The sequence below is a fragment of the Thalassophryne amazonica genome, chromosome 15, assembly GCF_902500255.1.
Source record: "Thalassophryne amazonica chromosome 15, fThaAma1.1, whole genome shotgun sequence".
Classification (NCBI taxonomy): Eukaryota; Metazoa; Chordata; class Actinopteri; order Batrachoidiformes; family Batrachoididae; genus Thalassophryne; species Thalassophryne amazonica.
In genome coordinates, this window is record NC_047117.1 from 74,300,857 (window position 1) to 74,328,651 (window position 27,795).

Below are 27,795 nucleotides of genomic sequence, written 5' to 3' on the forward strand. Positions count from 1 at the left end.
CGCAGTCTCGTTTGAACCCTGTGTGATATCGCGGGATTTAACCACTTATGGCAGGGGTAGGCAACCTGTTCCAGAAAGAGCCATGAGGGTGCAGGTTTTCTTTGCAGCCACTGACTCCACCAGGTGATTTTACTGATTAATATCACTTTGAGCAGATATCACTTTGAGCAGATGGAATCAGTTAATCAGTGAAATCACCTGGTGGAGTCAGTGGCTGCAAAGAAAACCTGCACCCTCATGGCTCTTTCTGGAACAGGTTGCCTACCCCTGACTTATGGGGACAGCCACTCCCGTTGTGCAATATATACACAGCATAACTTCACACGGGAAAATGGAGCACCATTATGTTTTCGGCTGCAATCACCGAAGCGGTCGCGAAAACTGCAGTTTTTTGGTTCCCAGTGGAGAGAAGACAAGGAAATGGGAGAGGTCGTGTGGGTAAGTGTTAACCTACACAACTAACCAGAGTAGCTACATTCTCTCGTCTGCAAAACCGCCTCGACACGTTTAAGCTCTGGGTCATAAACAAACCACAACACATGTCCACTTTCCACCACACTGTCACTTTTTCTTTGCATTTTCACTTTATGTGTAATTTGCCCAAAAACTCAGAGAAAGAGCAGTGTTTCCATCCCCGGAAGTAGAGAAATTACATCATATGCGTCATATTTTACCCCTTTAGCGCCCGCCCTCAAACGAGACTGTGCTGCCCAATGAATCACCCAGGCTCTATTTTTGTGCATTTCCAAACAGTGAACCATTTTTGAAAGCACTTGCTTCATTTAGCGGTTTGTGTGCTTCTAAACAGTGAAACATTTTCAGAAGCATGTTGCTTTGTTTAGGATTTTGTGTGCTTCTAAACAGTGAAACATTTTCAGAAGCATGTTGCTTTGTTTAGGATTTTGTGTGCTTCTAAACAGTGAAACATTTTCAGAAGCACGTTGCTTTGTTTAGGATTTTGTGTGCTTCTAAACAGTGAAACATTTTCAGAAGCACGTTGCTTTGTTTAGGATTTTGTGTGCTTCTAAACAGTGAAACATTTTCAGAAGCACGTTGCTTTGTTTAGGATTTTGTGTGCTTCTAAACAGTGAAACATTTTCAGAAGCATGTTGCTTTGTTTAAGATTTTGTGTGCTTCTAAACAGTGAAACATTTTCAGAAGCATGTTGCTTTGTTTAAGATTTTGTGTGCTTCTAAACAGTGAAACATTTTCAGAAGCACGTTGCTTTGTTTAGGATTTTGTGTGCTTCTAAACAGTGAAACATTTTCAGAAGCACGTTGCTTTGTTTAGGATTTTGTGTGCTTCTAAACAGTGAAACATTTTCAGAAGCACGTTGCTTTGTTTAGGATTTTGTGTGCTTCTAAACAGTGAAACATTTTCAGAAGCACGTTGCTTTGTTTAGGGTTTTGTGTGCTTCTAAACAGTGAAACATTTTCAGAAGCACGTTGCTTTGTTTAGGATTTTGTGTGCTTCTAAACAGTGAAACTTTTTCAGAAGCACGTTGCTTTGTTTAGGATTTTGTGTGCTTCTAAACAGTGAAACTTTTTCAGAAGCACGTTGCTTTGTTTAGGATTTTGTGTGCTTATAAACAGTGAAACTTTTTCAGAAGCACGTTGCTTTGATTAGGATTTTGTGTGCTTATAAATAATGAAACATTTTCAGAAGCACGTTGCTTTGTTTAGGATTTTGTGTGCTTCTAAACAGTGAAACTTTTTCAGAAGCACGTTGCTTTGTTTAGGATTTTGTGTGCTTATAAACAGTGAAACTTTTTCAGAAGCACGTTGCTTTGATTAGGATTTTGTGTGCTTATAAATAATGAAACATTTTCAGAAGCACGTTGCTTTGTTTAGGATTTTGTGTACTTCTAAACAGTGAAACACTTTCAGAAGCACGTTGCTTTGTTTAGGATTTTGTGTACTTCTAAACAGTGAAACACTTTCAGAAGCACGTTGCTTTGTTTAGGATTTTGTGTACTTCTAAACAGTGAAACTTTTTCAGAAGCATGTTGCTTTGTTTAGGATTTTGTGTGCTTCTGAATATTGAACCTTTTTCAGACCAATTCTTCATCCTAGTACTAAACCATTTAAGAGAACAAAATCTGCACAGCTGCTCGGCAGCTGAGACACTTGCTTAAAAATCCTTGTTCTGAATCGAGAAGCATGCAGTGCCCTTCCAGAAATGGCTGTCAGATTCTTCCAAGTCCGTCCACATTCTTACTGTATGGATTGTATGTGGTGCTATGAAGCAGCTCAACATTTTCTGAAGCAACGTGCTCAGTTAACATTTTGAGGAATTCAAAACAATGAATCATTTTCTGAAGTTAAAATTTTTTGTGTGTGCTTTGAAGCAGTGAACCATTTTTTGAGGTCCATACATGTGCAAATTGTGGTCGTTCCTGCTTCGGCTGCAAAGGGAGCGGCAGCCACTGTGAGGTACTAACAACAATAACTACGTCATATCAGCATTATGATAAACTCCCACTGCATACCAGGGCCAGATATGACCAGAAATGTGATATTTGTAATCTAGACAAACTGCTGTCAACCTACACCACCTTTTGGTCATTATTCTTATTTTATCGCTTGCCCGTTTCACTGCTTCTGATGCTCTGTGTGCTGTTCTTTATATACTTCAAAATGGAAAGTGAAACATTTTCAGAAGCATGTTGCTTTGTTTAGGATTTTGTGTGCTTCTAAACAGTGAAACATTTTCAGAAGCATGTTGCTTTGTTTAGGATTTTGTGTGCTTCTAAACAGCGAACTGTTTTCATAACCAGTTGCCTTGTTTTGTGTACTTCTAAATAATGAAACATTTTCAGAAGCATGTTGCTTTGTTTAGGATTTTGTGTGCTTCTAAACAGTGAAACATTTTCAGAAGCATGTTGCTTTGTTTAGGATTTTGTGTGCTTCTAAACAGTGAAACATTTTCAGAAGCATGTTGCTTTGTTTAGGATTTTGTGTGCTTCTAAACAGTGAAACATTTTCAGAAGCACGTTGCTTTGTTTAGGATTTTGTGTGCTTCTAAACAGTGAAACATTTTCAGAAGCACGTTGCTTTGTTTAGGATTTTGTGTGCTTCTAAACAGTGAAACATTTTCAGAAGCACGTTGCTTTGTTTAGGATTTTGTGTGCTTCTAAACAGCGAACCGTTTTCATAACCAGTTGCCTTGTTTTGTGTACTTCTAAATAATGAAACATTTTCAGAAGCATGTTGCTTTGTTTAGGATTTTGTGTGCTTCTAAACAGTGAAACATTTTCAGAAGCACGTTGCTTTGTTTAGGATTTTGTGTGCTTCTAAACAGTGAAACATTTTCAGAAGCACGTTGCTTTGTTTAGGATTTTGTGTGCTTCTAAACAGTGAAACATTTTCAGAAGCACGTTGCTTTGTTTAGGATTTTGTGTGCTTCTAAACAGTGAAACATTTTCAGAAGCACGTTGCTTTGTTTAGGATTTTGTGTGCTTCTAAACAGTGAAACATTTTCAGAAGCACGTTGCTTTGTTTAGGATTTTGTGTGCTTCTAAACAGTGAAACATTTTCAGAAGCACGTTGCTTTGTTTAGGATTTTGTGTGCTTCTAAACAGTGAAACATTTTCAGAAGCACGTTGCTTTGTTTAGGATTTTGTGTGCTTCTAAACAGTGAAACTTTTTCAGAAGCACGTTGCTTTGTTTAGGATTTTGTGTGCTTCTAAACAGTGAAACTTTTTCAGAAGCACGTTGCTTTGTTTAGGATTTTGTGTGCTTATAAACAGTGAAACTTTTTCAGAAGCACGTTGCTTTGATTAGGATTTTGTGTGCTTATAAATAATGAAACATTTTCAGAAGCACGTTGCTTTGTTTAGGATTTTGTGTGCTTCTAAACAGTGAAACTTTTTCAGAAGCACGTTGCTTTGTTTAGGATTTTGTGTGCTTATAAACAGTGAAACTTTTTCAGAAGCACGTTGCTTTGATTAGGATTTTGTGTGCTTATAAATAATGAAACATTTTCAGAAGCACGTTGCTTTGTTTAGGATTTTGTGTACTTCTAAACAGTGAAACACTTTCAGAAGCACGTTGCTTTGTTTAGGATTTTGTGTACTTCTAAACAGTGAAACACTTTCAGAAGCACGTTGCTTTGTTTAGGATTTTGTGTACTTCTAAACAGTGAAACTTTTTCAGAAGCATGTTGCTTTGTTTAGGATTTTGTGTGCTTCTGAATATTGAACCTTTTTCAGACCAATTCTTCATCCTAGTACTAAACCATTTAAGAGAACAAAATTTGCACAGCTGCTCGGCAGCTGAGACACTTGCTTAAAAATCCTTGTTCTGAATCGAGAAGCATGCAGTGCCCTTCCAGAAATGGCTGTCAGATTCTTCCAAGTCCGTCCACATTCTTACTGTATGGATTGTATGTGGTGCTATGAAGCAGCTCAACATTTTCTGAAGCAACGTGCTCAGTTAACATTTTGAGGAATTCAAAACAATGAATCATTTTCTGAAGTTAAAATTTTTTGTGTGTGCTTTGAAGCAGTGAACCATTTTTTGAGGTCCATACATGTGCAAATTGTGGTCGTTCCTGCTTCGGCTGCAAAGGGAGCGGCAGCCACTGTGAGGTACTAACAACAATAACTACGTCATATCAGCATTATGATAAACTCCCACTGCATACCAGGGCCAGATATGACCAGAAATGTGATATTTGTAATCTAGACAAACTGCTGTCAACCTACACCACCTTTTGGTCATTATTCTTATTTTATCGCTTGCCCGTTTCACTGCTTCTGATGCTCTGTGTGCTGTTCTTTATATACTTCAAAATGGCAAACACTCTACGGTCTTTGGTTAACGTCATCGCTGACATCAGTACAGATGGCCCAACTGTTCATTTGCTTCAAAGTTTCAAAAAGCTGGTTTTCTACTATATAGACAAAAGAGGTCTAAACCTAAAATAGACCCTTCAAGCTTTGGCACGTAATATGTATGCAGATGTACTTAATATTCTGAATTGAATCGTGTTTTCTCTTTGTTGTTGACTTTCATACACTGATCTTTTGCACTATGAAAAGGGATTCTTTTTTTCCTTTTCCCATCATCCAGCTGGTATACATGTTTTTGCAGGTCCTCTTATGTTCCTCATTTTTGAAATTCCTGTGATGGATTTATCTTTGAGTTTTCACCCTGTTGTTTTTCTGACAGGAGCAGTTCTTGAGATTTCATCAGCAGCAAATTCTAAATGTCACATTTTAAATCAACTACACACTTTTTCTCTGTTTACCTGTAAATGCAATAAGAGCTGACCCTGGAACAGCTGCAGCACCTGTCAAACGTGTGTGTGTGTGTGTGTGCACCGTCTGGATGCAAATAACCTCGAATCAAAGCAGAAAGTCTCAATTTAAACCAGAGTTTGGTTCATTTTAAATGCATTGTGGTGGTGCGCAAAGCAACTTCATGCGCTGACCAATTTAGTCGCAAAATAGCAGGAAATTTGTTTGACATTACAAGAATTAGATTTCTATAAACAAGCAAGATGTAACGGGGAAAAACACACAGTAATCTGAATAGTCTTCAGAAAAGGAGGTTAAGTTACTTACAGTTTTGCGCAGTGAGGATGCGCTGATGTCAGCGGTGTTTGCGCGTAAACTGAGCCGCTGCGCAGTCCTTCAGATGAACGGCTTAAAAAAAAATAAAAGTCAGACGACAGAATAATTCGTGGAATGCCCTCAAAAACAGGAGCGGAAGTGAGGGAGGAGTTCTGCTCGATCCATCAAAAAGAGAGTGAGAGAACAAACTGTGATCAACCAAATTCTCCTGCACACCCCAAAACCCAGAAGTGGACCAAACATCTCAGATCTCCTCATCTGTCCCAAGACAACAAGGTAGGACTGAGACTTCTGCTTCAGCTCATGTAAAGACATTGACAGAGTAAAAATATAAATATTGTTTGTGCATATTAAGTGTTATTTGTCGAAATGGCTTCAACCATGGCACAGGCACCACTTCTGACTAGAAGGGAACTCTGACAAACTCATCCATCCGCCACTGCACTGATACACGGCATCGGCCAAGCGATAAACTCTGATGGTGACTGATGAGGCCTTGACGGAAATCAAACAAATGTATTGCTGTTTCTTGACTGGCCGCTTGAGGGTGGCTCCAAAACAGAGCATATTCCCATAGGAGTCCATGTTAAAATGTCCAACTTTTGAGTAGAAATAAGCATGTTTACAGCCTGCTACAAAACACGGTTTTGGTCTCTCTAGGTCATTCCTCCTCCATGACAAATGTACGAGGGCATATGTTTTTCTAACTTTTTAAAGATATTTTAAGCCATAAAGTACTGTAAGTTTGGGGGTGTGGTTTCTCTGAGTGACAGCAGCTGAGCAGAGTGTCTCCGACTTTTGTAGTGTCTTGAGCTCTGAAGCAGTTCAGTGCAGCTGGTAGTGTACGGCTGTGTCTGCAACTTTTTCTTCTTCTGGCTATTCCTCATTTGGGGATGTCAAAGCTTACTGTGTGGTTACCACCAAGCGGTAACTTCTGGTGCTGAAAAATGAACCCAGCGTGTAAGTGTCCAAAAGAGTTGCAATGGCTCGGTTGTTAGAGCACCGGCCTTCTGTGTAGAGGGTTGTTGATTTGGGTCTGGCTGGGACCGGCACCTGATGCATGCCCAGCAGTTAACGGGGTACCTGTCTAACAAGGAAGGTATAAGGCAGCAAGGAAAGGAACTTACAACCCAACTGCATCATGTCATGACCCCACCCATTTTCAATTCTAACTAGCACATCCCCAAAGCTCAGGTAAAAATAAAGTATGGGAGTCAGACTTTACAAAATACATACTTTTTTTTTTCATATGACCTGTTTTTGAGGAATAGCGTTCTGAAAAATTGAGGTCGTGGACGATTTGAGAGACCGCAACCATTCAAGCTGGATGCTAACAAGCTGCTAGCTCTTTTGTGCATTTGGTTTGGTGTACATTTAATTATACTAATGGATCAACTGAGAAGTCTGCATTTCAGTATTTTCAGTGAGTGAAGTTTTAGCTTTGTTCTGTTTGTATGTTAGTACTGATTAGGAGGTATTAATAGCTGGGTGATGTTAGCTACACTGATAGTCCCACAGTTATTGAGGCTCTATGCCAGTTGTAGTTTTTAATATTTGCACTCTGGCAAAAATATGTGTTAATCAATCACCTGAACCCAGCCTAGCCCATTAACCTTAGCTAGTTGGTTAGCGTTGACATAGGTGGGGGTATTGACTGTTCTTCCTGCCTAGGTCCAGTTTCGGGTCTCCTTTCCGTTCTCTGCCCCTGACCAAGACAGCGTCTCTAACCTCTGGAGTCTGTCCCTGGACTGTAGCTGACCGCTGCTCCTAGTGGTTGGACTGTTTAACAGTAAATGGGATGAATGGGATAAATGCAAAGCACAAATTTCGCTGTATGCACAGTGACAGTAAAAACCTTTCTTCTGATTGATGCATGAGACAAAGAGGTGTCTCCAAATACAAGTCTAAAAAAAATGTAATACCGTGAAACAGTTCAATATTTTTTGTCAGGTATTTCAGAAAGTTAAAATTTTATATATTATAAATTCATTATATATAAACTAAAATGTTTCAAGCAGTTATATTATTTTTAGATAATTATGGCTTACTGCTCCAAATATATAAAAATTCATATCTCAAAATATTAGGATATTTCACAAGAACAATTTATAAAAATACAAAATGCAGCAGTTTGTAGTTATTTCTGTATTTTTTTTTTCTATTGTTATGCCTGTAAATGTTCTAATTTGCATTTGTGCCATGTCCACATTCATACATTTTCTAAACCCAGTTATTCCAGTTGAGAGTCCTGGTGGTGTTGGAGCCTATCCCGGCACTCACTGAGTAGGACTCGGGGTGCACCCTGGACAGGGTTGAGTCGACACATCTAGACAGACAAACTCATTTAAACTCTCACTCAGGCCTGCAGTCAATTGAGAGTCACCAATTCACCAAATCTGCCTGTCCTTGAAAGTGGGAAGCTCCGAAAACATGGGGAGAACAAACACTGAACAGAAAACATCAGGTCGGAAGCAAACCAGGGAACTTCTCAATTGTGAGGCAACAGCTTGCCACTGTTTTTATCTCTGTAATGAAGTGTGCTCCCCACATGCAACAGCACCAGGCCAAAAGTATAAAGGAGGCTTCATGCTCCAGATAATCTGATACAAACAGCCGAGAATAAAATATGGGCACCACCCAAAGTCAGAAGGGTCTGGCTGCAGTATGTGCACACACGGTCACTTGCTCACTCTGCCTCTCATAACACAGAGCTTTTTCACTGAGTTAGCATGTAATCAAGCCTAGCCCTACTTTGCGATCATGAATCAATTCTGCGATTACATTTGCCATTGTGGCATACCGTGCACGTGATGACAGGCAGTGGGTGCAACTTGCACCCTGTGGCTCCTCTGCCTCCTGCAGCCAGACACTATTGGCCAAAGTGGCATATCTCACTGATGACGTCACTACACACTGTGTACATAGATTGTATGTATACTGGACAAAGCCTGTGTGACATCACCCATAGGTTTTTTATAGAGACCCAGAACAGCTGATATGATCCTCTTGTCTGTGCATCGCAATGTTGAGAGGGCCTCCCGCGCTGATTCACAATGAACTCTTTAATACTGTTGTTGATGTATGGCTTTCGCTTTGTATGGTAGAGTTTTAACTTGCACTTGTAGCTGTAGCGACGAACTGTGTTAACTGACAAGGGTTTTCTGAAGTGTTCCTGTTTAGTCACACACAGAGCCACCCAGGCTCCACCCCTTTATGTAATAATGAGTTCATAAACCGCTGCTGTGAACATGGTGACGCCCAGACATGGGCTTTATATCGGCTGTGCAGGTCTCTACAGAAAACCTATGGGTGACGTCCCACAGTCTATGGTTGCCAGTTGGCACTGAGCAGCGCACAGGTGTCTGGTAGCTGCTGGGCTGACTGTGTTTGTCTTTTGAGGATTTTGTTCCAAATATCTGTAATAATATTAATATGGCATGTTGTGTGGTTAATTCTCCTGACAAATAATCTAAAATGTCTGTAGTATATGTGGCTAGTGAAATTTTCATCTTATTTAAGGCTCCTTCACACATAGTGCGAATATGTATAACTGTCAGCCGTCGGAGCAGCTGGTATGTGTGCACATGAAACATCGCGCCAACGGGCAGGCGTGCACGAGCAGCTGAAAAAAAAATACATCACTTACAGGATTCAAACCCACACCTTCCAAACGCTCTGATTGCAGTCAGAAACTTTACCAAGTGAGCTACCATCACTCTCCTGTATAATGTGCTGAACACTGCCTTATATCAGGAAGCACATGATGAATACTTTATTGAGCAAGTTAAAAACATTTATACATTGCGCACATTCATCTTTGAAAATCCGTACATTACTCAAAGGGAGTAGAATGAAGTAAAACTTATATTTTCTACCCCCTTTCACATGTTTTATTTTCGACTACGCAAACAAGAATAAATAAAAATTTTTTGAGATCATATATACCTATATAAACACACACCTTGCATTATACATAAACATGTATTTACATAAATACACTACCTCTATACACAAATACCCTTGCATACACCAATACACACACTAGATTCAATGAGATTTGACAATATAACACTTTTAACCCACATACATGCACCCATGGGCACCCATGCATGCATGCACGCACATTTACCTATATTCGATTAAACTTGATGATATAATAATTAATTTTTTTTTTTCCCACACACATGTATCATGGGCAACTCGTGTGCATTCATATTTCCCATACATTCATCATGACCAAATAATATAACAGTTTAGATCCACAAACATGCACACCTGTATGTATACTAAGAATTATGTTATTCAGTTTCATATTTTTTTAATATTTTGAGTTTTAAATTTCTTTTAAATTGATGTACTGTAGTACATACTTTGATGTCCTCAGTTAGGTTATTCCATAAATCCACCCCATGTCTCGTAAGGCACATTTGTTTCATTGTTGTACGAGCACACTGTTTTTTAAATTATATTTCCTTCTTAGATTGTAATCTCCCTCTCTTTCACTAAACAATTTTTGGAGGTTATCTGATAGTAGATTTTGTTTCACTTTAAAAATAATTTGTAAAGTTTTAAATTCTGCAAGATCTCTAAATTTTAGTATTTTGGATTGTAAAAACAGTGTGATCTCTGAAGCCTACATTATGGATGATTCTTATTGCCCTTTTCTGTAACTTAAAAAGTGTGTCTACATTACTTTTATATGTATTACCCCATACCTCAATGCCATAGCTAATATATGGTAATATTAATGTGCAATAAATAATATATAAGGACTGCTGATCTAAGAAATGTTTGGCTTTCCCCATTATGGAAATACGTCTGGCCATTTTGGATTATATGCTAGCAATGTGGGGTTTCCAGCACATCCTGTGATCAATTATTATTCCTAAAAATCTATGTTGGTTAACCCTTTCAATAGGAACCTTGTCAATTTTAAGATTTACTTTTGTTTTCATTTCTCGGTTTCCAAAGAGCATTAATTTTGTCTTTGAAATATTAAGTGACAATTTATTACTATCAAACCAATTTTTTAATTTAATAATTTCTATTTGCATTTCGATCACAAGTTGTTCCAGGTTTTCCCCAGAACATACTATCGTTGTGTCATCAGCAAAGAGGATAAATTTCAGTTTTTCAGAGATGAATTGCAAGTCATTAATATAAATTAAAAAAAGTTTAGGTCCTAAAACGGACCCTTGTGGAACTCCACAATGTATCTGTTTAAACAAAGATTTATATTCTCCTATTTGTACATATTGTTGCCTGTTGTTTAAATAAGATTGGAGCCAATTTAGTGCAATACCCCTTATGCCAATTTTTTCCAATTTACGTAATAATATATTGTGGTTAATAGTATCAAACGCCTTTTTTAAGTCAATGAAGATCGCCATTGTATGTTTCTTTTTATCAATATTATTTGTTATTTCTTCCACTAAATCAATTAAAGCTAAAGTTGTTGATCTATTTTTTTCTGAAACCATACTGGTTATCGTTTAATATCTTGAACTTTTCAATGTATTGATCTAACCGTACTGTATATAGTTTTTCTAAAATTTTTGAGAATTGAGATAACACAGATATAGGTCTATAATTTGAGAATAGATACTTATCTCCACTTTTATATATAGGTGTAATTTTGGTAATCTTCATTTGACTTGGAAACTCTCCATTAATAAAAGATAAGTTATAGATATGACTTAGAGGTTTTGCAGTTTCATTAATGACTTGTTTAATTATTGTAGTGTCCAACTTATTGCAATCTACTGATTTTATTGCCTTCAATTCATTAACAGTGTTTATTATTTCCATTTCGTCTGTTGCTGATAGAAAGAATGAATTGGAACACATGGATGTATTAAAAAAAAAAATTTAAACGATACACCATATAAAAACATGGCATAGCTTTAATTGCCCTCTCATCAAGCGGGCAATACAAATATGATCCTTCTGTTCCTCTGTAGATGACCCATGGTCACTGACGTACAGTCATGAAATTACATGAATGAGAAGCACTTCGCTCATCTCATTCATGTCCACATCTGCTGGCGTGTGTCCTGCCAACAGGCATGTCTTGTGGATGGTGCGCCGCAGGACACCGCGCCATGTGGAACAGAGCTCATGTGAGTGACGTGACAGTCAGATCGCCTGCTGTGTGTTATGATCTGATGGTCTGTTTCAACCTGGGGGCAGTCTGTCCATGTGAGCACCATGCGCGCATGCTGGCTTGCTGCAGCCTGTCGCCACAGTGATATATGTTTTTATATATGTCCACTTGATGACAGCAAACAGACACATGTGCGTCACAGTGGTCAGTTGTTAGTCCATGTCCGTCCAAACACAGTACTGTCCAGCTGGGATGTCTAGAATGACAGATCTCCACAGCAGCTTCTGTCATAGCCACACCTCCTGTCAGTTCAGCGCACACACCAAAACCACACTAGTGGGGTACTTAGACAAATTTCACTGCGAGTACGACAGTGATTGTCTGCAGTCTGTTGTCGTGCCAAGAGTGCGAATGGCCACACATTCTCTAAGTGCCATGCGAGCAATGTTAGATGTTCGTGCATGTCAGCTGGAAGCAAACTGCCAAAAATATGATTAATACACACCCAAAGGAGATTAGCCCGTTAGCTTAGCTTGTTGATAACTTGGAGATGGGGCATGATTGGACGTCATTCGTCCTACCCAGCTCACCCAGAGTGTGAACATTTAAGAGACACATGATTAGAAACCTTTTTACTTTAAAGGCATCATGTTATATTATACATCTTCCAAGCAAGCTAATCATCAGTTGTGAAAACAGACATTAAATTAACAAAATACTTCACAAGAAGAAAGAGGAGAAAGGTGCCGCTGCTCACCATGCCCCCTCTCTGTTGGGAGGGGGAGAGCAGGCGCAATTTAATGGCTGAGCATTTGCAGTGTGCGTGTGTGTGTGTGTGTGTGTGTGTGTGTGTGTGTGTGTGTGTGTGTGTGTGTGTGTGTGTGTGTGTGTGTGTGTGTGTGTGTGTGTGTGTATGTTACAAGACGTGAGCACATGGTCAGTGGGTGTGTCTTACAGAGCACACACGAGCCCAGATATGGTCTTGGGCATATGTCGCAGAAGTGTAAAACAAGCTGTTTGTTGCTTAAATTTGGCTAATAGAAGTGTAGTTTCTACATTCCCAGATATAGGATTGTGGGAAATATGTAACTGTTAAAAGTAGATTAAATACAATTTTACACAATATGTCCCCTTTAAAAAATGTTACGTGAGACTTGGTGCTAAATATATATATATATATATATATATATATATATATATAAAATGTATGTGTATATATATAATGTATGTATATGTGGTTAATGCGCTTGGTTTCAGTTCAGAAGATTCCGGGTTCAAATCCCACCCCTGCCACATTTCTCCATGTAATGTGGAGTTGCGTCAGGAAGGGCATCTGGCGTAAAACTTGTGCCAATTCAACATGCAGATCCACCTTGGATTTGCTGTGGCGACCCCAAGTGCAAACAAGGGAGCAGCCGAAGGGACTTACTTATATATATATAGATATATATATATATATATATATATATATATATATATATATTTTTTTTTTTTTTTTTTTTTTTTTTTTTTTTTTAGGGCTTCTGTGCACAAACATTATTGGCATATTTAATGTTTAGTCCAAATTTGGAGATGCACATCATCTTGTGACTGTCTGTTTCAGGATTCAAATCTGATCTTGTCAGGTCACGTGACCGTATTCGCTGCGTGAATGATGATCCTGCATCATGCAAATGAACTGCTGGTTTTCTCTGCAGGTAATGGCCGTGGCGGTCTCCAGGGATCTGACGGTGCAGGTACTGGAGGATGTGAATGCTGTAAAGCTGACAGACAGACTGCAGGCTTTGCGTGAGGGCATCCAGAAAGGACAGCCCAGATGTCTTGGGGTGAGCGTCCCACAGCACTGTACAGGTCGTGCATGAGGGAGGGGCCTTTTTCACAGTTTAGGGCAAGACTGAGAAAAGGTGAACTTCTGACTTATGTTAAAGTAACAGTCCATTATTGGATGATTGTTTCATTTTGGCAAAACTGGACCAGAAATCAGTCTAGAACATGTTTAGTTGAGCTCAGCTCACAGAGAAGAGCGGTTAAATGAGCAGCACATCACTACAGCACTGCCCTCCAAGTATATGCAACAAACATATATATTATGTTCCAAACCTTTGTTTCCATCCCCCTTTTTAATGCAGTGAAGTTAAAGATGAAAAGTTTTGTTCTACACAGACACAAAATGCTTATTTCTCTTGGATTTTGTTCACAGTTTTGTTAATCATAACTGTGGGTATGAAAATAGTGATGACAACAGAAATCTGATATTTGATCCCAGTGACCTTGACCTTCACCTAATTGATTGACTTCTGGCTGACCTTCTGGCTGGTCACATTTGTTCTAAATCAGTTTGAAAATCAAATTCCTTGACCTTTGCCAACATGAATATTTCAGAGCAATATCAGGTCAACTTCACTGACATGCCACGTTTGGTAGAAGAACCCAGAAGGAGTAAATAAGTCAACAAACAGGTGCCCACTTATCTCTGAGTTTGTGGAACATTATGTATGTGTGTTTTGTGGTGTCAGGCTGCAGGCTTTCTCTGTACAGTGGTCCCTCGCTATAACGCCGTTCACCTTTCGCGGCCTCGCAGTTTCGCGGATTTTTTTTAGTCCAAATTTGCATGCTTTTTTTTTTTTTTTTTTACAGCGCATTGTGCTCTGCGTCCTCATCAAGCAGGCAGGTCATGACACCGCAAAGGGAGAGCACACGCATCGTGTTCTGCGTGTCTGTTTATAAGAATCTTCTCACCCATAAGAAAAAAGAGCACCAACAACTACCCATAACTGTGTTCTTCACTCGGAAAAAGACACCTGCACCGAGGTGTCACTCAGTGGAAAAAGACCCGACAGCGGAGCGGCGCCAGGACGAAGAGGTGCGGTCGAGGAACTGTGAAATACTGGTCAGTCACTATTAATAATTTCTTATGTGTCCAACCTCGTAGGTTGATCGTTAAAATTAAATTCGTTACTTCTAAAAGCCATCATAATTATTTATAGGAAAACATTCTATTTTTATTTCTCAAACAAATGTTTGGGCCTGAAAACAGGTTGGTCTTATTTTTCTACTAAGGTTTGAACTTTGAGAGTGTTTACACAGGAGAGAAAAGTGAGAAAATGTTAATGCCTGTTTGAGAAAAGTGTATAAAGTGTGTAGTGAGGGGTTTTACAACCTTAAAACGTCTATAATAATTGTAAAAAATAACGCTGACTACTTCGCGGATTTCGCCTATTGCGGGTTATTTTTAAAACGTAACTCTTGCGATAAATGAGGGACCACTGTATTCCAAAGGTGCAAAAGAAGTCAGCAGGCTACAGGGGTTTCTTTTAACATGCTCCTTTTTCAGTTGAATTGGTTAAAAATGGGTTCTGGCGGTCTGTGTTCACTGTGTGGCTACTTGTCATCAAATCATTACAGACCCAAGATATTTGGAATCCAAGTTAATCTCACAGCCCTGTCACGTGAGGATGCTGACCTTGACTGACTTTTCCTAGTCAAGTCAGGGAGGACTGAATTGTCAGTGAGTGCCTGAAAATGTGTTTTAATAAGTACTTTTAGAATATCTCCTATTGATATCAGTGTGTTAGTATATTGATGAACCTACACCCCCACCTGCATGTCAGTTTGGATGAGACTAGATAAACTGAGGACTGCTGGTGTGTGTTGTAGGTACTGTGTACTCTCTCTGACTTGTTTCCATAAAGAACTAACATGCAACACAGACCTGAGCTGATTTTTGCAGAAATCCCTTTACTGGTCATGAGTTCGACCACTAAAGTTGCAGCGACTGATGGTTTGCAGGAACATGCTGAAAACAGCTTTGTTGCACAATGCTCCTCATACGATCTCTCTGAGAACATGTGTGTGGACAGGAACAGGAAGTGGGTAAGAGTGGTCTGCTTAAGGTGACCTATGATGCTGGATGGGGTTTACCAGTTTCTTTGTAATGCATCATGTTGTGTGTTTGTGTGTTTGCACCAGGTGAGTCAGGTGATGCTGGGCCTGATGATTATGTCCTACTCCATTCCTCTGCACTTTACAGAGTTCACTCAGTTGGTGACCCTGGGAGTTCCCTGGTGGAGCGGCACATTGGTGAGCCAAGCTACTGGTTAATAAGACAGTTTGATCCTGATCACCGTCGACAGAACGGCAGCTACTTTATCAGAAGCAACAGCAATAATTCTGAAGTATGAGAAACTATGAAGCTGCACATTTTCAAAAACAGTCTGACAGTGAACAGACTCTTATAGAAGTGTTCTTTACTTGGCACAAATTTTGATTAAAAATGTTTGGGTTTTTTGTGTATCACTGAAAAAGATCTGAAATGTCAAATGTGATACATTTTTTTTTATTTTCACACAGAAACTAATTAATTATGACATTGAAATTCTCATTTACAAACATTTTTAGTGGTTTTGTTCTGTGTGTAGAATAATATATATATCAAAAAGAAAAATAATCCCGCCTGGACAGGGGTGGTGGTCACGTGGTTAGTGTGCTTGGCTTCAGTGCTGAAGGTTCCTGGTTCAAACCCCACCCCTGCCACATTTCTCCATGTAATGTGGAGTTGTGTCAAGAAGAGTATCCGGTGTAAAACCTGTGCCAATTCATCACAGCAGGTCCACCTTGGATCTGCCGTGGTGAAAACAAGTGAGCACTACTTTTACTGAAAAAAAAAAATGCTTTATTGTACAGTGTGTTTTGATGGTAATGTTGTGATCTTTGTTCGGTAACGTGTGTGTTTGTGTGTGTTGACGGGGGTCTAGTTCATCACAGCAGGAGCAGTTGCGATAATTTTGGAGAAGCAGTGCACCGTCAAGATTGTGAGTCAGCTGATAACACACACAAAGTTACATTCACACATCAGCATCCTACACGTTTTCTCTCTCTTATCTTCTCTTCTCTTAAAGCTTCCAATTATTTCTCAGAACTTCAGTTTACAAATAGTGATGCACTGATCTGACTTCATTCAGGGGCTCGTGGTCAAATGTCCTGGTACCATTTAACACTGGCGAGCTTCTCGGTGTATGACGTGTCTCGTTATTCATTATTTGAGTTTATATAATGCCTGAATAGATCCTTGTCATTTGATTGGTGGTTTGTGTGTCACGTGATATGGATCATTCCTCCCATTTACCATTGTGTTCCATTTACCGTGCAATTTTGGTTCCATGTTTTGTACTATTGCATAGTGCCACCACCGCGTGCGCTCACTTGAGCAGTGACGGCGCTTAGCTTAAAAACAAACATGGCGGGGTTTGTTTTATTAACGGTGCTTATTCTTGTAACACAAAAATATGACGCAATTCTAAAATACCCTCAGTTGTATAAGTATTGTGTTATTTATAATTAGCAGTTGTTTAGTTAATTATCACCCTATTGTCTTACGTACAATTTGTACACGATCAAATCATTTGTTCATGTTGTGCAAATCAAGGAATATTTGTAGATACTCTCTGTGCATTTGCACATATTAATATTAATGAGACAAAGTTAGCATGCAAGATAATGTCCACAAAATCTTTTGTAAATGACACCAGAGGTGTTATCAGGTTACAAGAACAGCGTTTTGAGTTTTAGAAGTGTTTATTTCTCGCTTGGTTTTACATAATATACCAGAAACGAAGCAGTTAGCAAGTCGCTAAACTAGGAAGTGACGTCACCATGCTAACCTCCGTAAAATGTCTTATAAGTTCAGAGGTGTTATTAGGTTCCAAAAACAGCGTTTTCAGTTTTAGAAGTGCTTACTTCTTGCTAGCTTTTACATAATATATGAGAAACGTATATAAACACACAAAATGAAGTGGTTTTGAAGAAACTAGCAACTGACGTCACAGTGGAGCTCTACTCTAATTAGCTGTCACCCACATCACTCAAGCACGAAATGAATCAGATAACAAAATGCAACTTTGTAAACCTCTTAAAATACATCAAGGTTAGCCATCTTCGAACTTGTCCAAGGTCTGTGTCCCAAGAATGTTCCCTGTGAATTTGAAAACTGTGGCAGTAATAGAACTGGGCTTATGCTGTACACAGACAGACGGACAGACTGAAGGCCTTTGCAATACCTGATGGCCATATGTCAGCCTTGGGTAAAAACAAATTGACTACACCATAAGCCATCTGGAGGTATTTGCAGTATTTGCTGCAACGTCTCTACCTGAAGTACAAGCGGTGTCGGATTAAGAGCTCTACAAATTTCTGTCGTGATTTTTTGCTGGACTGAGGACAGCAGACGGTAGTCTGTACATGAAGAAGTCAATGCACGGCATCAGCTATGGACTACATCGTCAACATTATTAGGCATTGTATAAAACAAATAATGAGTGTTTTTTTCATTCATGCAGTGGTAAGAATAGTTCATGAGGTGAAAGATTCACCTTCCTCATGAACTATTCTTTCCATTGCACTCATAAACATTCATTTTTTTGTATAGTGGCTTTGATTATATTCAGGTTTCAGTCAGAATTTGAGGGGAATTCTAAAGCTGCAGTTTGTGCAGTTCTCTTTACATTTCAATAATGAACCAATTCCAGTGTTGACGATCATCCCTATACGAGGTCTGGTGGAAATCATCAACGGGGGCTGGGGGGAGTCTAGGAACAAATGAATGTTGCTCAAATTATTGTAAAATATAGAATGGAAAGTTACTGTTAACTGGTTACCACTGATTCTCAATTCTTGTTGTCATTCCAGTTACGAGTATGTTTGTTGATCAGCGTGGTGTCAGTCATTCTGTCAGTTGTGGCTATGATCATCTACATCATAGACATCAGCAAAAATCCCGTGGTTCCATGTGGCAAGGTTTACCCCAACAGCTGTAGCCAACAACATTACACTACGGTTGGTTCGCTTTGTTTCTATAACAGTGATTCAGTAACTTGTGCTGTTTTGTCACATGTATAATTTAACAAATATGGAGAGCTACAGTATACAGTGGGTGAAGTAAGTATTGAACATGTCACAATTTCGAAATGTGCTACTGACATGAAATTTTCATCAGATGTCAGTAATACCCCAAGTAACCCATACATGCATACAAAGAAACCAAACCATAGATGTTCAAGTTATGTGTAATAATGTGAAATGACATGTGGCAAAAGTATTAAACACACACAAAAAAAAATGGAGATGCAAAAAGGCATGGAAAGCCAAGGCACCAGCTGAAATCTGTCAGTAATTAGAAAGCAATCCCGCCCCTTATCAGTGCAAATTAATATCAGCTGGTTTAGTCCCAACTGATGGCTTATAAAAAGGTGTCACACAAGAAACATCTCATGATGGGTAAAGGCAAAGAGCTCTATCAAGATCTTCACAACCTTATTGGTGCAAAACATACTGATGGCATTGGTTACAGAAGGATTTCTAAACTTTTGAATATTCCAGTGAGCATGTTGGGGCCATAATCCAAAAGTTGAAAGAACACCATTTCACCATAAACCAGCCACAACCAGGTACTCCTCGCAATATACCTGACAGAGGAGTGAAAAGAAGTATCACAAGAGTTGTCCAACAGCCAAGGACAACTTGTGGAGAGTTTCAAAAAGACCTGGAATTAGCAGGTACCATTGTTTCACAGAAAACAATAAGTAATGCACTCAACCACCATGGCCTGTATGCACGCTCACCATGCAGACTCCATTGCTGAGGAAAAAGCATGTTGAAGCTTGTTTAAAGTTGCTGCACATCATTTTGACAAGCCTGTGAAATACTGGGAGAATATAGTCTGGTCAGATGAGACCAAAATTGAACTCTTTGGATGCCATGATACACACCATGTTTGGAGGTCAAATGGCACTGCACATCACCCCATAAACACCAGTCCAACACTGATCTTCGGAGGTGGGAACATCACGGTGTGGAGCTGTTTTTCAGCATACGGCACTGGCAAACTTCATATAATAGAAGGAAGGATGAATGGAAAAATGTACAGACATTCTTGATAAAAAATCTGCTGCCATCTGTAATTTCAGTGAAGTTGGGACGTTATGTGAAATGTAAATGAAAACAGAATACAATGATTTGCAAATCCTCTTCAACCTATATTCAGTTGAATACACCACAAAGACAAGATATTTAATGTTCAAACTGATAGACTTTTTTGTTATTGTGCAAATATTTTATCAGTTTGAAATGGATGGCTGCAACACATTTCAAAAAGTTGGGATGGGGCAACAAAAGACTGGGAAAGTTGATTAATGCTCAAAGAACACCTGTTTGGAACATCCCAGAGGTGAACAGGTTATTGGAAACAGGTGAGTGTCAGTTTAAGAACAGTGTTTCTCAGCATTCAATTGCAAGGAATTTAGGGATTCCATCATCTACAGTCCATAATATAATCAGACTATTTAGAGAATCTGGAGAACTTTCTACACGTAAGCGGCAAGGCCGAAAACCAACACTGAATGCCCGTGCCCTTGATCCCTCGGGCGGCACTGCATTAAAAACTGACATCATTGTGTAAAGGATCTTACCGTATGGGCTCAGGAACACTTCACAAAACCATTGTCAGTTAACACAGTTCATCGCTACATCTACATCCCCAGTTCCAGTGAAGTTGGGACGTTGTGTAAAATGTAAATAAAAACAGAATACAATGATTTGCAAATCCTCTTCAACCTATATTCAGTTGAATACACCACAAAGACAAGATATTTAATGTTCAAACTGATAAACTTTATTGTTTTGGGGCAAATATGTGCTCATTTTGAAATGGATGCCTGCAACACGTTTCAAAAAAGCTGGGACAGTGGTATGTTTACCACTGTGTTACATCACCTTTCCTTCTAACAACACTCAATAACCATTTGGGAACACTAATTGTTGAAGTTTTGTAGGTAGGTGGAATTCTTTCCCATTCTTGCTTGATGTGCGACTTCAGTTGTTCAACAGTCCGGGGTCTCCATTGCTGTATTTTGTGCTTCATAATCCGCCACACATATTCAGTGGACGTCAGGTCTGGACTGCAGGCGCGCCAGTCTAGTACCTGCACTCTTTTACTATGAAGCCACGCTATTGTATCACGTGCAGAATGTGACTTGCCATTGTCTTGCTGAAATAAGCAGGGACATCCCTGAAAAACACATTACTTGGATGGCAGCATGTGTTGCTCCAAAACCTGGATGTATCTTTCAGCATTGATGGTGCCATCACAGATGTGTAAGTTGCCCATGCCATGGGCACCAACACACCCCCATACCTTCACAGATGCTGACTTTTGAACTTTGCTGGTAACAATCTGGATGGTCTTTTTCCTCTTTTGTCCAGAGGACACGACGTCCATGATTTCCAAAAACAATTTGAAATGTGGACTCATCAGACCACAGCACACTTTTCCACTTTACATCTGTCCATTTCAAATGAGCTCGGCCCCAGAGAAGGCAGTGGTGTTTCTGGATGTTGTTGATTTATGGCTTTCACTTTGCATGGTAGAGTTTTAACTTGCACTTGTAGATGTAGTGACGAACTGTGTTAACTGACAACGGTTTTCTGAAGTGTTCCTGAGCCCACATGGTAAGATCCTTTACACAATGATGTTGGTTTTTAATGCAGTGCTGCCTGAGGGATCAAAGGTCACGGTCATTCAATGTTGGTTTTCGGCCTTGCTGCTTAAGTGTAGAAAGTTCTTCAGATTCTCTGAATCTTCCGATTATATTATGGACTGTAGATGATGAAATCCCTAAATTCCTTGCAATTGAACATTGAGAAACATTGTTCTTAAACTGTTGGACTATTTTTTTCACACAGTTGTTCACAAAGTGGTGATCCTCACCCCATCTTTGCTTGTGAACGGCTGAGCCTTTTGGGGATGCTCCTTTTATACCCAGTCATGACACTCAGTTGGTGTCCTCAGTTCCCAAACGCTTATTGAGTGTTGTTAGAAGGAAAGGTGATATAACACAGTGGTAAACATACCACTGTCCCAGCTTTTTTGAAACGTGTTGCAGGCATCCAGTTCAAAATGAGCAAATATTTGCACAAAAACAATAAAGTTTATCAGTTTGAACATTAAATATCTTGTCTTTTGGTGTATTCAATTGAATATAGGTTGAAGAGGATTTGCAAATCATTGCATTGTCTTTTTATTTACATTTCACACAACATCCCGACTTCATTGGAATTGGGGTTGTACAATGAATCACAAGAAGAGGTGGCATCAGTGACAGCAAATAAGAAAAATCTTCTTTGTCTTGAAGAATTAGTAAATTTAAGAAACCATGCACCCAAACCGAAAGACCATGGTCTTTAAATTAATTTTGCTTTTTGTTGTAAATGGAACTTATAGGCTGCTGCAACTTAAGTGTGTGTGTGTGTTTTTGTTTTACACATTTTTAGACGTGGGATTACCACTCCAGTGTGATTTATATTGAGCAGTGAGACCGAGCAACAACTTACTGCAGCTTTGGTCAAAGTGCAAACTGTAACTGGTGTTTTTGTGTCCCTGCCACAGAGGATGAGCATTGGATTGAAGTCTTACCTCTTTCTCTTCACTTTGACCCACACTGTCATCTCCTGTGTCCTCTGCTTCAGTCTCTACAGGCAGAGACAAAGCTTTCAACAGTACAATGTAAGAACAGCAACAGTTTCTCTCAACAGCAAGATGAACTGCATCAGAATGTAACAGCGTTCACCTGTTTGATGATGCATTATTTTTTTCATTTTGCTGTTTAAGTGACTTAATACTTTGATATGGTCCAGTGTGCTTTTGATTTATTGCTCTTCAGCTCAGTCTGGGTCCATCTGACTCTATCTTGCTTGAATGTCAGCCACACATACATGGCATAGCAACTAGAATGGCAGTCATTAGAGTGCATGCAGCTGTGCCTTTCAAAATGAATTGCAGATGTGGAAAAACTCCATTAATATTAGTCAGATTCACGATGTTCAGGTTCTAGCTTTCCTTGGAATTTTGTGGACAATTGCAAAACTGTTTTGGAAAATGCATGTAATAGCCAAACAGGACAATGGATGAGTCCATTTTCCCAGAAGCCACCGTAGTGGCCGTCTTGGATTTGTGAAGATGGTGGCTTAATGTTAAGAGTTTTTCCAAGGAATCCAATGCTGCTAAATACAAAAATGTGTATGTGGGCAAAGTTCCATTTACAGCCAAACATCTCACATTCTCAAGTGTGGATGGTTAAACTGGTATTTTTTTTAATATCTCAGGCTTCCCATTTAATTAAGATTCTGATTCCAGTGCAAGGAATTAAACTGTGCAGAATACAGATCCTGTATATGAACACAGGAAGATATGTCATCCATTTCTGCTGCCACACTAAGGGCATGTATTGATGTCCCTTAAATGATTTTTGTGTTTAAATCTCTTTCAATGTGGTTAACTGAAACAACACAAATATATACTGTATCCTCATCCTGGAAACTGGCGGCACGGTGGCTTAATGGTTAGCACCGTTGCCTCACAGCAAGAAGGTCATGGGATCGCTTACCAGCTGACGCTTTCTGTGTGGAGTTTGCATGTTCTCCCCGTGTTTGTGTGGGTTCCCTTTGGATTCTCCAGCTTCCTCCCATATCCAAAGACATATAGGTTAGGTGAACTGGAAACTTTAATTTGAGCAAAGGTGTGTGAGGGTGTTCAGGATGTACCCTGCCTCACACCCTATGACTGCTAGGATAGGCTCCAACATCAAACAGCGTGTGCAAAGATAAAGCAATAATAATACTTGTAACAATACAATAAAATAAGAAAATGAAGTAGAAGTTATATATATATATATATAATATATAATATATATATATATATATAATTGGAATTTAAAAATAGGAGCATCTTATTTACAATATGTGAAGTAAAGTTTAGATGTGATAAGGTGACACTAGTGCTGGAATTTATAAACAAGTTGTTATTGCACATGATTTGTGGACATATTATTGCATGTGGTTATTTCACAGTGTTATTGTACAGTCTGACAGCAGCAGGGAGGAACAACCTGCGGTATCATTCCTTCTTGCACTGAGGGTGCCTCAGTCTGTCACTGAAGGAGCTACTCAGCTCCACTACAGTCCGGTGCAGAGGGTGAGAGAAGTTGTCCATGATGGATTTGAACTTGGCTAGCACCCTCCTCTCAGCCACCTCCTCCAGAGAGTCCAGAGGACAGCCCAGGACAGCTGGATTTCCTGACCAGCTTGTTCAGTCTCTTTCTCTCCCGCTCTGTGCTGCCCAGGGCCCAACAGATGACAGCATAGAGGAGAGCAGAGGCTACAACAGAGTCGTAGAAGGTCTTAAGCAGAGGCCTGCTCACTCCAAAGGATCTCAGTCTCCTCAGGAGGTGGAGGCAACTCTGTCTCTTCTTGTACAGGGCATCCAGTTTGTATACCTTTACTAATCTCCACAAAGTTACATTAAAGGCCTGACATGTTCAGATTTTGAGGATAATTTGTGATATTGTTCCATAATCTAGCCAAGACACATGTGAGACTTGAAATCAACTCTTGTCCTTTCATCTTTTGACCACACTGTTGGGGAAACAAAATGAAGTAGCTCAGTTATCCAATTATTTTTGGCCCTTTAAATATGGGGACAACACACCCACAGTGATGCAGTGCCTCTGCTGTTCCCTAAACATCCATGTAACTACCCTCAAAGAGGACGTTCAGCACTTTTCACACAGAATTGACTGGTGTATTCTTGATTTGGAATGCAAACACCGTGACAATGAATGTAATAGCACTTAGCAAGCTAAAAACACTCAGTAAACCACTTCTAAAATGCGATTATAACATGGAGACGGTCCTCACAGTGTGCACGTTTACCGCACTGAATGTGAAGAAACTTTTTTAAATGACAGATTATATAGTTCTACTTTAAAGCTGAAAAATAAGCTGACATTCACTGCTTGTTTTCAGCTCTAATATGCAACTTTAACGTCCAAATGTACATGTGCACACTGAATTAAAATGACTGAATTTAACTGGACCACAGTGCGGGTGGAGGACAGGGTTTAAAAAAAAAACATCTTGGCTTTATAAAAAGCTCCAAAATGGCATTAAAATGGTTTTTGGAGGATTTGCACAATTCTTTTGCAAAGATTGAGTTCAAGCATTTACAACTTGTGAAAATGTGGTTGTGGCTCAAAAAGCCTTGTTGTTGTTGTTGTTGTTGTTGTTCAGTTCTTAGCAGCCCAAAAACCAGAGATGTCAGTGGAAACAACGTCTTCATTGTTTTCATGAGGGAAAAAAAGGATTAACTTCCATGTCTGCAACTTTCTCTGTGGGCTGTTACTCTTTCTGCACAACACGTACGAACGTCCAGTAAAAGTCTTGCTGTTGTGTAAGTCCTGTTGTTTGTCTCTGCAGCAGTACATGATGTCAAATCTCTGTGAACACTTTGTTTGTTTAGTTTAATGACTCATGAAACAGCTGCGGCATTAAAATGTCAGTGAGTTGTGAGAAATTTAACCCTCCGTGACTTGGCTCAGATTGAGGGGTGGACAACTTCTGGTCCCACGTTTCCGCGTCCTTGTGATACGGTGGCCAAATGCAGAATACAGTACACAAATACAAAAATACAAAAACCATTTGCTTCAATTCTATAACAGGTATTTGAATATGAAAATGTGTTGCAAATTGAAAAATGCTTGCAAACATAGAGAACACATATAATCTAAAGCACATGCAAAAAATATTTTTTAGAATGTGTTTGCCACAATTTTGAGCCATGCAAATTTTTTTCAGATTTTTTTTTTTTTTAAATCCCTCTCATTGTTTTCGTGTAGAATGCTGCCTGTTTGTGCCTCATCTGGCACCAGTGAGTTAAGAAGCTACTTTATGGTGATCCTGGAAACAGAGTGATTGTACTCCACCCTGTACTGAGTCTGTCTTTCTCTTTTCAGTCTCTCTTACAAGATGCTCCATCAACCCCCTCAGAGCTCACGCCCCCTGACATCAACTGACCTACTGCTGGACCATGTCGCCGGACAACAAGTCGGCAGTATCACCAATCATCAAGATGATTGATCAGCTATCAGTTAGGTGGACTAAAGCTGATTGATCGAATTTTAACTTGTGTATGAGTGTATTTACTTTATATCTACCATATTAGTAACCACTGTGATAAACAATATGTCGCCACAAGTGTTATGCTGTTTTTATCAAATCCTCTCATTCCTTAAGTGGAAGATTGTTGGAAAAGACTGGTGAACCTTCAAACACTACGTGGCATGAAGACGATAAGGGCAACAGCACTAGGACATTTGACCTCAGTGACCTTGACTGTCAACCAAATGATTGAGCTCTTCCTGATCTTGCAAGGGAAATTGTGGAATTCACCTAAGTGTGTGTGTGTGTGTGTGTGTGTGGCATTTGATCTGAATTGGGTTGAAAATCAAATTCATTGACCATGACTTCAGCCAAAATTTTGAAAAGTTTGGTGGGATAAGGTCCTAGTAGGCTGGAAAACAGGCAGGGAGACTTACCTTGGCCCCAATGACTGGTTCTTTGGCTAATTTGACTTTGCTGGGAAATTCCACTACCCACCTCCCAGATGAAGCACATTTAGTGCAAATTGGAGTGAAGAAATTTGGACTTTTGACCTGAATGAATGATCGTTTACAAATTTGACCTTCTCTGGGCAATTCCAGAACTCACCCCATATGTGTGCTAAATTTGGTGGACATGGAGAGTGAAAAAACTTTGACCTCAATTACCTTGACCACAATGATGGACCTCTAACAAAGTAGACTTCACCTGGGGAAGTGCAGAATACAGTATTTTCAGGCGTATAAGTCATACCTGTCAACAAATGCCTCTTGAACATAAATAAACACAACATATATAAGTTGCACCTTTTTCAGTATTATCAGTTTTTTTTTATTTGGGATTTTTGTGCAATGTAGTAATGTACTTCTTATTTTGCCATTTATTTTCTTATTACTGGAGTTTATTTTGTTTAGTGCTTTGATTCCTGGAAAAATCATATCTAAATACTTATTCTAATTATTATTAATAACAAACACATCATTTTTCAGTACAAAAGTCTCTCTTTTCAGTATAAGTCATAGGACCTCCTGAACTATTAAAAAAAAAGACTTATACTCAGGAAATTGTGTTTATGTGACAGCCTTGGTAGACATCATTTATTTTAAAAATGACATTTTACCTCAATGACCTTAACCTTTGCCAAAACAAACCCTTTAAGGGGAATTCTGAGGTTGACCATCATCCACATGCCAAGATTTGGTGGAAATCAGCCAAACGACCTTGGGGGGAATCGTGGAATAAACAGACCAACAGACAGATGAAAAATTGCTCAAATGATAGTATGATTACATTATTAAATGCATACAAGTTATGAGAGAAGGAGTGATGAAAGAAGGAAAACAAAAATGGAATGAAAAAATACTGAGTGCAAATCAAGACACAGAGTCCAACATGGACAAATGTACAGCAGAAATAGTTTTATTATTGAAGATGTTTTACTGGAACAGGGTGGGATTACAGAGAACATCATGTGAAACATTATTTGAGCGGGGTGTGTTTCTTTTTTTTTTTTTTTTAGGAGCTGGGAATAAATTTGGCCAGTTCCTGTTCTGCTTTTAAAAGAACACTTTCACAATATGTCGTTGAGACGTTTGCTGTTGGAGCATCAAGAGAAGCTTTTCCTCACATTAAGCTCATATTTGACATGTTTCAATAAATAATAATGAGTTAACAGTCATTGTTTTTTTTTTTCCTGTACTTCCGTCATCATAGTTAGATTATCTGAGAGCTTATTCAGCAAAAGGTTGCGTTTTTACCCACATGTTCAATAATCACGTCAGTCATCTTTTTGATGCCTTCTGTGTTTTCAAAGTTCCTTTAGAAAAGTGCTACAAAAGTAGAAATTCTGATTTGCAAAGAATGCAAAAAGAAATTGTAGTGACAAAACAATTAAGTAGATTTTTTAAATCAAAGATGTGTAACTATTAAAAATTTAACACACAGATATGATAATTGATGATGGGATGTTGTCATGGGGCCCCGAATGCACACCCTCCCTAAACACACCCTACATTATTGTGTAGTCGTGTTCAATTCAATTTCAATTTATTTTCCTTTATATAGCACCAAATCACATCAGAGTTGCCTCAAGGCGCTTCACACAGGTAAGGTGTTCCGTACAGTATACAAATCG

At 39.1% G+C, this 27,795-nt stretch overlaps 1 protein-coding gene across 1 annotated transcript; it reads left to right on the forward strand.

Moving 5' to 3' along the window:
• The first annotated feature begins 5,570 nt into the window (after window positions 1-5,570).
• tmem176 (transmembrane protein 176) lies at window positions 5,571-26,960 on the forward strand. Its single transcript, XM_034187612.1, has 7 exons — window positions 5,571-5,851; window positions 13,376-13,504; window positions 15,648-15,758; window positions 16,433-16,489; window positions 18,363-18,509; window positions 22,117-22,233; window positions 25,517-26,960. Exons 1-7 carry the CDS (start codon window positions 5,690-5,692, stop codon window positions 25,574-25,576), a joined length of 783 nt encoding a protein of 260 aa, XP_034043503.1. The 5' UTR covers window positions 5,571-5,689; the 3' UTR covers window positions 25,577-26,960.
• Window positions 26,961-27,795: the final 835 nt, after the last annotated feature.